Source organism: Mirounga leonina, unplaced genomic scaffold (genome assembly GCF_011800145.1).
Source record: "Mirounga leonina isolate KUSES-001 unplaced genomic scaffold, KU_Mleo_1.0 Mir_82, whole genome shotgun sequence".
Classification (NCBI taxonomy): domain Eukaryota; kingdom Metazoa; phylum Chordata; class Mammalia; order Carnivora; family Phocidae; genus Mirounga; species Mirounga leonina.
This window is the reverse complement of record NW_023270825.1, coordinates 51,781,578-51,793,802: the sequence shown is the minus strand read 5'-3', so window position 1 is coordinate 51,793,802 and position 12,225 is coordinate 51,781,578. Positions and strand designations below refer to the sequence as shown.

Sequence of the window (12,225 nt, the reverse complement as noted above, 5' to 3'; positions counted from 1 at the left end):
TAGAAAAATAGTTGGGGAAAAAAAAAACAGTTGAGAAACAAGTCTGTATTTGGAGGATTGAGGCAAGACCTCAGAAGTTCCAGAGGAATCTCTGGATTTCTGTGATCTAATTCTATACAGTTACAGAAAAACTAGAAAATATAGTGCTAGATGTTGGTATTAAAATGACTTAAGTATTGTTTAAGTACTTTGATAGAACTCTAGTTTATGTATAGATTATTATAGCAGGCCATTTATGAATTTTATTCCTTATGGTTGAGGAAAAAAAGAGTAGTTGTAGGATAAAATGATTTTGCTCTGTAAATCTTTTTATGATGTTATTCTCTTTGGGATCAAAGGCATGATTTATGAATGTTTTATTTAGGACAAAAGCTTCTTGAAAGTAAGTTCTGGAAATATGTTTAATTTTTAAAATCGGGTGTACTCTGGGCGCCTGGGTGGCTCAGTTGGTTAAGCATCTGCCTTTGACTTAGGTCATGATCCCAGGGTCCTGGGATCGAGTTCCGCATTGAGCTCCTTGCTCAGCAGGGAGCCTGCTTCTCCCTCTGCTGCTCCCCCTGCTTCTCCTGCTTGTATGCTCTCTCTTTCTCTGTCTCTAACAAATAAATAAATAAAATCTTAAAAAAATAAATAAAATAAAATTGGGTGTACTCTGACATATATATATTTTGCTAAGTTTATGTTACCTGTGAGCCTCCAATATTTGCTTTAACATCTTTATATTAAGTCTCTTAATGGTCAAGATCATTTTTCTGTCTTTGTGTCAGATTTGCATTAAACCTTCTAGCATTATACTTAACTACTAACCATGGGCAATGTAATTATGAATACATAATTATTAGGGAATATTTAGTATTTTTTATTAATATGTTCAGTTAGCCACTGTATAGTACATCATTAGTTTTTGATGTATTGTTCAATGTTCAATGATTCATTAGTTACGTGTAACACCCAGTGCACATCACAACAGGTAATATTTAGTATTCTTTGAGGATAGATGATATACAATGTTACATTAATTTCAGGTGTACAACATAGTGACACCACATCTCTATCTATGCTCACAAGTGTAGCTACCATTTGTCACCATACAACTCTGTTTACTATAGCATTGACTATATCCCTAATGCTGTAATTTTTATTCCCATGACTTATTCATAGTTAGTATTTTTTACTTCACCTAATTGAAATAGAGGATTTAAGATTATTTGCCATGCTATATGTATACTATAATAGTTCATTAAAGCGGCACTAAAGCAGTTGAAAGGAAAACTTCCTGGAATGAGCTGGTTACTATACCTGAGCCTTGCATTTAATTCTAACTTCTTTAGAAGGTAATGAAAAACAAAACTGGTCGATTATACAGTGCTCATCTGTAAAAAGGACTTATTTATTTGTCTGGGTAAATTTTTTTTGGCACAGAGTGTGAGGAGAAATTTATTGTGTGAATTTGTAATATTTATTGCTGTGTAAAAAATGACTCCCCCAAACTTAGTGGCTTACAATAACATTTATTTGTAGTTTAGGAATTGGAGAGTTGCTTAACTGGATAGTTGTGTTTGAGGCTTTCTCATCAGGTTATAGGCAAGATTTCACCTGAGGTTGCAGTCACCTGAAGATTTGACGGCATGGAAAATCTGCTTCCAGGATAGCTTGTTCAAAAGTGGGGTGGTGGTGGGAAGGGGAGGCACATAGGAATCTCTGTCCATAGCAATTCTAAAATGCAGAAGAGCTGAGATTGGAAGTTCCTTGTTGAGGACTCAAGGCCCAGAAATAACTCCCCATGGTTCTTGGCTTCATCCTTTGGATGGTTGGTCCTTTTTCATAACATGTAGCAGAATTTCCTTAGCTGTTTCCTTTTAGTAAAAATTTGGGGATTTTTTATTTTATGGGGATTTTTAAAGGCCTCTTTTCATTTTATATTGTCTTTGCCCCTTCCTGTTGTTGTAGCTGGCTGTGTTTCTTCCCATAATTCTCGTATATCTTTGTGGATCTCTTGTGAATCTTATTGGGGTTCATTCCATTAGATACTAGTCATGCTCACAAATCCTTTGGGCAACTCCTCTACTTTGGGCTTCTGCTAAGATGTCTGGAGATAGTTCCTTTATCTTCTTGGAAGGCCTGTTGTTTAAGAGGATCTGTGAAAGACATCCTTAGACTATATAGAGGGCCTTTTATCTGACTGCACGGTACTGTGAGGCACCATCTTTGATCTTGGAGGTCTTAAAGCATTTACAGTTTCACCTTCAGCTTCACCTGGATAGTAGTCTCCTGGCAGTCCTCTAGATTAGATCTTTGCCTGGAAGATTTCTTAATTTAGTATTGTTTGCCAACTAGAGAAGCTGGGAATTTTCAAAACTAGTAAGTCTCAACTGTTTCATGTTTAATAGTCCTTTCTTTAAGACTCACTATAGGGTTGCTTCTTATATCTTTACAGTATAGCATTTGGCTTCCTCCAAAGTGAGTGATGCAAGACAGCAAGGATGAGACCTCAATAACTTTTATGACCTAGACTCTGAAGTAACCCACCTTCACTTCCATTATATTCTTTTGTTAGAAGCAAGTGACTAAGTCTGGACCATACTCCAGGGGAGAGGAATTATGATCCAGCTTTTGAAGGAAGGCCTATCAAAGAATTTATGAACATATCTTGAAACAACCACAGGGCTCTTACAGAAGGTTTCCTAAAGACACAGAACAGTATCCGTAATCCGAATCTTATGGAAGTGCAGAAATTGAGCTTTGTTTAAGTACCTGAAAATTTGAAGTATTTGATTTTATACATCAGATTTTTTTTTTCAAAGTTTTTATTTATTTATTTGACAGAGACATAGTGAGAGAGGGAATACAAGCGGGGAGATTGGGAGAGGGGGAAGCAGGCTTCCTGCTGATCAGGGTGCCCGATGCGGGGCTCAATCCCAGGACCCTGGGACCATGACCGGAGCCGAAGGCAGATGCTTAATGACTGAGCCACCCAGGCACCCCCAGATGTTTGTTTTTAGCATTCTTTCCACCCTCCCGAATATGTTCTAGTTACAACATTTTGGTGAATATCTTACCAATTTTTATTTCATGCTTGTGTACAAACACATGTATATGTAGACATATGTATATACATATATAAAAAAGAACCTCTTCAAATATTGTTTTGTAGCCTACATTTTCATGCTTTAACTCCTTTAGCATGAAAATAAGACACAAAGGGCAAAGCGATAGTACATTATAGAGATGAATTCTGGAAACTTTGACTAATAGAATGAGACTTTGCACTCTCCCGGCCTCATTTTGGTTAATTTGTAAAATTGAATCTGAGTCAAAAATGTGGTTATTAGCAAAAGTTATCATCTCTTAATTTTCTCACTGGCACTGTTTTATTTTTCTGTCTCATCTTATGCTGATTTTTTGGCCAAACTTCTGAAAAACTTTTTAAATAATGCACCCATCAATAAAGTAGTTGTGATTAGATAAACAAATCTATTGACCAGATTCATTTTTTTAATAAATTATAGATGAACACTTAACAAGCAATGAAAGTGAAGATGATGAGATTTTCCGAAGAAAAAGTAAAAAAACAAAAGGAAATGTTTTAGAATCCCCTGAGGTGAGTCATTTAATAATCACAATAATGTCATCATGTAAAGGCTTTTTTCTCCCCCACCTTAAGTCTTTTTTTTTTTTTTAACCTTTTACCTAATTATCTACTTTATCTAGGATCAGAAAAACAGTGAAGTTGATTCCCCACTTCATGCTGTAAAAAAGCGCAGGGTTCCTCCAAACAGAGTAAGTAGATAATAGATAATGTAGAGTAATTAAAATTCTTTTAGAGTAATTATTACAAGAAAAATACATGTATAGGTGAATGTAGGTATATATGATCTAATAGGTATATGGTTAACACAAAAATAGTAAATCCTATGTGACTGGAATTTCTATTTCAAATTTATACTTCTTTAAAAACTATTTTAGTCAGTATGCTTTAGCAGTTCCCTAAATATCTACTCTATATCTACTGTGTAAGATGCTGGGGACACTACTATAAATATTATATCCTGGTACTGTGAAATCTACCTAAAATCCACCTAAAATCTAATAGGAGAGACAGATAAATAAACAGATAATTTCAATATAATTTTTATTTATTTATTCAATATAATTTTTAATAAGTTAAGTGATAAAAAATGATAAGCCCTTATCCTAGTCCTTGGGAGTTCTGGAAAGTTTCTTGAAGATAATAAATACCTTGGCTAAATCTTAAAGCATATGTGGCAGTGAGTCAAGGGGGAAAGCATTGCCAACAGAGCAAGCAGCTTAAAGAATGACACGAAGCGGGGAAATAGCATCTTTATTATTAGATAGTAAAGACAAAGAGTGCCAGGAAGTAAAATTGGAAAACATCAGGGTCAGTTTTGGGAAGGCCTTATTCTTTCATTTCCTTACTGACTGGGTTTGAAAGAAGGAAAGGAAGGAGTTCAAGATGAGAGTCTGTTTCTTGGCTAGGGCTGTTTGGAATATGTGTTACAAATTTAGAGAAGATAAAAAGATGATAAATTCAGTGTTGAATATGTTTGAGTTTGAGGATTTTGTGGAATAGTGAAGTGCCAGTGTCTGGCAGGCATTGGTGACTATTTGAATCTGAAGTTTGGGTAGGCTAAGGATGTTCATTTGTTATCAGCTATAAGCTATGTGTAGGAAATGTTGAGATTAGGAAATCTTGTGTTTTTTAATTCTCTAATGTAATCTAGGATAAGCTGCAAAATTAATAAAAATATGTAATCAATTCATACTCACTTTGTATACTCCTATAATACTTCACTAGAAAAATTGCTTTAACTTGCTACCTTAACTCGTCATAAATGAATTAAAATATTGATAATGATGATGATCAATCCATTTTAAAGTAAAATTATTCCTGTTAATTGAAATTATTTTGGTAAATGTCTTATTCTTTTGATTGTTTTTATATTATTATTTTTAAAGATTTTATTATTTGAGAGAGAGAGAATGAGAGAGAGAGCACATGAGAGGAGGGAGGGTTAGAGGGAGAAGCAGGGAGCCCGATGGGGGACTCAATCCTGGGATTCCAGGATCATGACCTGAGCTGAAGGCAGTCGCTTAACCAACTGAGCCCTGTTTTTATATTATTTTGTAAGAGAGAAAGTGATAGGTTTCATTGTCAAAATTTGTTACGGTTTTATTGGTTTCTTGGTTTGAAAGGACTCCTGTATGTTTGGACTGATTTTGATAGCTATATATATAGGCTTAATTAATTTTTGTAAAGACCTTTAGGATCTTCTAGAGGAGGTAGTTAAACTAAAACAAGTTTTTATCAAATAAATTTGATATAATACTAAATTGAATGAATACTATACTAGTATTACTATATAACCTAATTTAGTGTTTTAGTGCTTAGTATCACCTAACTTTTAAATTCTTTTTTTTTTTAAGATTTTATTTATTAATTTGAGAGAGAGAAAGTGCACATGAGTGTGGGTGGGGGAGGGTGTTGGGCAGAGGGAGATGAAGAAGTGAGCCTGACCTGGGGCTTGATCCCAGGACCCTGAGATCATGACCTGAGCTGAAGGCAGATGCTTAACTGACTGAGTCACCCAGTCTCCCCTAACTTTTAAATTCCTAAGTATTATGTATTTTTAACATGGCTCTGAGTTGTGAGAGTACTTTACTTTTCTAAAAAAAAAATGTTAGGTCAACTATTTAAAAAGAAAAAATTGAAAATAAAACTAATAACCATGAGAAATACATTAAAATACAATTTGATTATATTTTCTTATGCAAGAATTCTATTGAATTATTATAGTTAGAATTATCATCTAGTGATGAAAGTGAGAATTTTCACAAACAACATCCACAATTAGAAGACTTCAGGGATCAGAACAGGACTGCAAAAAGGGGCATGAAAGTCCGAAAGAGTCACCTTAAGGTAAACTTTTTTCATTTTCTTATTCATATATATGTATTCATATTTAATACATGTTATATATTTATATATATGATTATATATATAAAGTTATATATATTAATAAAAATTAGATTTTACATAGGAGTAGATTCCTCACTATAATTGCTTCATAGAAAACAATTCAAAAATTCAAAATATTTTGACCCTAATTTTACTTGTTTTACTAAATGGAATTAAAATCTCAAGGTGATAGTTTTGTTTCTCTCTTGTTTTGAAACTATCTTTCTGTATTTTGTTATTTTAAATGACTAAATGAAACTTTATTGAAAATTTAAGACTCAAATTGAAAAAATACAGAGACAGAAATCTTGAATTTTAGAATATTTGCTTTTACAGTCATTACATCATTTTTCTTATCTCTATGCAATAATCAAATCCTTAGTAAAGAAGTCTCTGCACCTTTTTTTTTTTCTGAATAGTCTTTTTGTGGTGCAGTAGTTTTCCTGGAAAAATTAATTAGCCAGAAAACTCGGGAGACTTTATGCTTATTAAGAAATATTCAGCAAGCTGACATGCTGAAATGTGCTGTATTTTCCTTATAATAGAATTATCAGAAATTTTAAATAGGTGTGCTACTTTGTCATTTCTTCTTGCAGTTTTCTTTTTCTTTTTTGTCTTAAAAGCATTGGCAAAAAAATCCATTTTACAGAACTATTTCCAGTTATTTAAGAAAGTAAGTGATTTCCTTAAGGGTGTCTCCATGTTTTCTAATTTGTCACAGCTTGCAGCTAGGAGGTTTTTAGATGACGAAGCAGAACTTTCCCAACAAGAGGCAGAGTACATTTCATCAGATGAAAATGATGAGTCAGAAAATGAACAAGACTCCTCATTACTTGACTTCTTAAATGATGAAACTCAACTTTCACAGGCTATAAATGGTAAAGATATAATGATGCTTCTTTTTCTTTTAATTTTCAGTGCTTTTAATGTGGTTATATTTAGATATTTTAGTCAGTTTTTAAAGAAATTTACAAGGAAGTAAATTTGGTATGTGTGAAATATTTGGTCACTTTCATTCAAATTCTGTACTATTTGCTATTTTTTTAGATTTGGTTGTTTATAGGCTTCTGCTAATTTGATCATTCTCACCAGAATGATCTGGCTGGCTCAGTGTCAAATGCTCATTTAACAAGTTTAGTGACTACTGTGTGCTGGTGTATCAGTGAACAAAGTGGACAAAAATCTCTGCCCTTATGAAGCTAACATGTGAATGGAAAGAGACAAAGAATACACATAATAACTGAATTATTTAGTACGTTATAAGACAAACAATTTACAGAAAAATGAAAAAAATGAGTAAGATGAGGATTTGGAGTGGCAGGGGCTGGGGATATTAATAATGGACAAGCAGTAATTTTAAATAAGGTAATTAGGGGCAGGTCTCATTGAGAAGGTGATATATGATCAAAGACTAGAAGGAGATGAGGACTTGAGCAATGCTGATTGTTAACAGCAGATGAGGCACAAACCTAAATTTATTAAATTTGCCAAGTAAGGGAGATCTACTTTTGGAAAATGGTGTCTCCAAACAATGCCTGAGCAGATCTTATATATAATACATTAATTGCAGATGATTCAGATTGGCTGTAATAGAAATAGGAAAGATTCTGGTGTGCTTCTCAGTGTTCTAATCTTTCACAGATCTTGCCATTTATTCTGCTCTTGTACTCTCTGTCATGATTTAAGACAACAGATTTTCCCAAGGGCTACTTTAAAGACAAAAGGTCTTAGAGACTAAGTTCTTGGTACTATGTCCTTGATACTGATATGATTTGCAGAATAAGAGATCTTAGTATTATGCTCTTGATGTTCATGAACGGAGTGGCTTTTGGAGGTTTACAGTATAATCTTGTGGGGAATGTTTTTGCAAAGACAGCAACCAGTAGACAGGCCCCGAGGCAGGAATGTGCAGCATGTTCCAGAAACAGCTCTGTGACTAGAATTGAACGATGGAGCTGCGGAGTGGTAGGAAGTGAGATCAGAGAAGTAATGAGTGGCCAGCTCCTGGTCTGACTTATTGCAGCAGTATCACTTCAGCTTCCGTGTCGAGAATGGCCTGCAGGGGAGCAAAGGTGGGAGAAGAGACCATTTAGAAGGTTATTGCAGTAATCTAAGGAATGCTAGTGGTGTTTACCAAGGTGGTAGCAGTGCAAGTGTGAGAAAGATTGGATTCGGGATATTTACAGCTGACAGGATTTTCTGATGGATTTGAGAAAAAAAAGAGGAGTCAGTGGGTTTGAGCAACAGGAGGGACATAGTTGTTGTTGTCGTCTGATATTGGGCAGGCTGCAGGTAGAGCCCTTAGGATGGAGAGAAGGGAGATCAGCAACTCCATTTTATTTTTTAAATTTTTTAAAAAGTTTTAAATTTTTTTTAGTAATCTCTACACCCAACGTGGGGCTCAAATTCATGACCCCAAGATCAAGAGTTGCATGCTCTTCTGACTGAGCCAGCCAGGCGCCCCTGAAACTCCATGTTAGACGTAGTGCATTCGAAATATGGAGGATTTCACAGTTTTTTTGTTTTCTCATTTATATGACATTTGGGAAAAGGTAAAACTATAGGGACAGCGATAGGTTATTGTTTGTTGTAACGATACGTTTGTCAAGACACAACTGTACCATAAAGGAAGATGAATTTTACTGTATGTACATTATACAAAAAAAAAAATCTATGAAACAAAATTCTCTGAAAGATCCTTGATTCTGAGTTCTAAGAAACTAGAAGTAAGGGTCTCACTAAGTTTATAGGGATTTAGCATGAGTAGGAAGTAATCAGGTGTATATCTAGTAGTTGATAGCTATGCTATGGAATGGAGATAAAGGAAATATTATTCAAAGAAAAAATTATACACCTGGTTCCGAGCCCCATGGTCATTAAATTATCAATGTTATCTCTGAAAATAACCTAAGTTAATTAATCACTCCAAAAAATGTAGGGGAAAATGGGAGATAAAAATAAAATTGCTTTCTGATTATAACCTTAAAAAAAAGGGCAGACATCAATAAAAACTTACGCTTTTCCCAGTTTTCGCTTGGCTGAAAATTATGAAACATACTTACTATTACCTGTGCCTTTTGATGTTTTTAAGCATATGCTTTCTTTTTTGCCTGAATTTCTTGTGTTTTATTCAGTATTTTCTATATATCAAGTACAGTCCTCAAGTTCTTCATATACATTTATTTTTCATGAAAAGGCACTGTCTTAAAACTCATTTCCAGAGGAGAGAGATAGCTAAGGTAGAGAGCTTAAATAAATTGTCACAATCATCCAACCAGCTAGTCTGATTTCAAAGGCGAACTAACTTTACATTTTTTAATAATTGTTTTTAGACTTGTTTCAGTACATATTAAATATTTTTTGTGTGAAATAATTCCACAAGGCTTGAATTATGTAAATTTGAGATAGGTCAAAGTTAAATACTTTACTAGTTTTCATTTAAATAATTTTGCTACTTGAAATTCTTATCTTTACACAGATTCTGAAATGAGAGCTATTTACATGAAATCTTTGCGCAGTCCATTGATGAGCAATCGGTATAAAATGGTCCGTAAGAAACATAACAACATAAATATTTTCTCACAGGTATGAACTATAGAAATATAGTAGAGAATTTCTTGATGAGAGTGTTGAAATGTGTTCCTGTTAATGAAGCCTCCATTGTTTCTAAAACTAGACTGTTAGAGTATTTGGGATAATTTCTGCCCTGAGTCAGGAAGGTGGATTTAATGCCTTTTATTCCTAATTTGATCAAATTATCCTATCTTCAATTTGAGCCAATTAGAATGTACTATTGAATTGTTTTCCAGTTAGAAGAATATTTAAAAGAAGTGAATAGAACTTCATCATAACTGTTAAATATTTAATTCTTGTATGTTCTCTTGTTTCTCTTGAAAATTATTTTTTATAAAGATGTTATATTCTAAAAATTATAGATTATTTTCCATTTATGGGCAACATTTTCACATTAGTCTTCTTTGTTTACAAATTGCCTATTCAGCCTGGTAATACAGTCATTCATATCTCTATACTTCCATTGTGTTTGTTATGTAGCACTTATCCACATTGTTTATAAATTATTGTTTATTTTTCTGGCTACCTAAAATGGACTATAAATTTTTAGAGGGTAAATCATTCTTTTTTTAAATCTCAGTCTCCCCCTTTTCTTTCATAAAGAATATAGTCAGTATATGTTGATTGAGTGCAAGTGACTGAATTGATAAAATGAAATACTCATAAAGATCTCATGTACTTAAAAGAATATGTTAAATACATACTGATTTTATGAAAGAAATTTATAATGTATAATGTATTTTTACTATAGATTCCTGAGCAAGATGAAACCTACTTAGAAGATAGTTTTTGTATTGATGAAGATGAGTCTTACAAAAGCCAATCAAGTGAAGAAGAAGTGTGTGTTGATTTTAACATAACTGAAGATTGCTTTGCAAGTGGGAGTAAAAAATATAAAACCCGACATGCAGTAAAGCTAAAACAAATGGAGATGAGACAAAATTGTGCCCATTCAAAAAAGAAATTATCCAGAATTATTTTACCAGATGATTCAAGTGAGGAGGAAAACATTGTAAATGATAAAAAAGAATCCAGTATTATGGTTAACCCAAGTACTATTAATAAGAGCAAACAGCAGGACCATTGTTTGAATATAGTGCGTTTTGGGTCTTCATTGCAGTACAAGGACCATTCTGCTCCAGTTGTTAATCAGTCACCGAAGCAGAGACCACAGACACCACTTCATTTAAAGGATGCAGTTTCTGATGTCTCAGACTTCAAACCTCAGAGCTGTAATAAAATTGAAGCTACCTCACTGTCATTTCCTACTGCTGATTCACAGAAAAACTGTAGAAAATTTCCAGTTCATTTGAAGGTATGGATCAAATTATAGAAAAAGCCTTCATATGTTTACCAAAAGAGTTTTTTTGATGTTTTGCTTTTTTTTTTTTTTTTTTTTTTAAGTAATCTCTATACCCAATGTGGGGCTTGAACTCACAAACCCAAAGTCTAGAGTCACATGCTCTTCCGACTGTGCTAGCCAGGTGCCCCTGTTGTTTTGCTTTCTTTTGTGTTTTGTGTTAAATAAGACAAAGAAAAATTAGCAAGTGGTGAAATCTTTTTTTTTTTTTTTAAGATTTTACTTATTTTTGAGAGAGATCACAAGTAGGCAGAGTGGCAGGCAGAGGGAGAGGGAGAAGCAGGCTCCCCGCTGAGCAGGGATCCCAAATTGGGACTCGATCCCAGGACCTGGGATCATGACCTGAGCTGAAGGCAGAGGCTTAACGACTGAGCCACCCAGGCACCCCAGTGGTGAAATTCTTTAAACAAGAAAATAGCACACTAAATTATATTGATAATTCATATAAGGATGCTTAGGTTTTAATTTTTTTAAGTGTGATAATAGTTTTCTTAATAAAACTCTGTAAGGAAACTTGCTAGTTTTATAAAAAGAATGTAGGAAAATGGGCTTCCTGCAAAATAAATTTAGCAGAAATTACATGCTTAGAACTAGTTCCCCACAGATTAACTTTTCTTTCCCCCGCTTCAGATATGTAACTCTCTCTATTGGGGAGAGAAGTTTAGGGACTACTACCTGATTTCCTTCCTTTAAATTTCTCTCTTTTTAGAATGGCCAAATAGTCCAGTTTCTGGCTTCTCCCTGTCTTGTTATTGCTGAAATAATCCCTAAAGCCACTTTCAGTTTTTAAGAGTTTATAATTATAGTAGTTTTGTTAAAATAGGGGTTAAAGTTTCAGTAATTGGAATCTCTTAATTGTACATGACATTCCTTTCCTTGATTGTCATCTTGGAGAGAGACCTAGACCTAAACTTCTGTTTCTCTAAATATTTTATTCTGGGTGTTTCAGGCCATTCTGCCTTAGCAACATGCTCTTGTATCAACACTGTAGCTCTTTGATGTTTCCAGTTTTTTTGGTTTTTGTTTTTAAAGATTTATTTATTTGAGAGAGAGAGAGAAAGAGAGGAGGGGCAGAGGAAGAGGGAAAGGGACAATCTTGGGCTCCATGCCCAGAGGAAGAGGGACAATCTTGGGCTCCATGCCCAGTGGAGTCCAACATGGGGCTCAATCCCACGACCCTGAGATCATGACCTGAGCTGAAATCAAGAGTCGGAGGCTTAACCAACTGAGCCACCTAGGCATCCGAATGTTTCTAGTTTTAAATTGTCCCCAGGATTTTTTGCACAAAGTTGTTTCTTCAAGGCATAATTAGAAT

General features: G+C 34.2%; 1 protein-coding gene across 1 annotated transcript in view; it reads left to right on the top strand.

Annotated features, from left to right (window-relative positions):
- The window catches only part of FANCM (FA complementation group M), a 64,336-nt gene that overhangs the window by 44,172 nt on the left and 7,939 nt on the right, over positions 1-12,225 (top strand). Inside the window, exons 15-20 of the mRNA XM_034992498.1 lie at positions 3,510-3,601; positions 3,712-3,780; positions 5,816-5,938; positions 6,699-6,855; positions 9,456-9,562; positions 10,302-10,865. Coding sequence (XP_034848389.1) covers positions 3,510-3,601; positions 3,712-3,780; positions 5,816-5,938; positions 6,699-6,855; positions 9,456-9,562; positions 10,302-10,865 — 1,112 coding nt within the window. The remainder of the gene's footprint in view (positions 1-3,509; positions 3,602-3,711; positions 3,781-5,815; positions 5,939-6,698; positions 6,856-9,455; positions 9,563-10,301; positions 10,866-12,225) is intronic.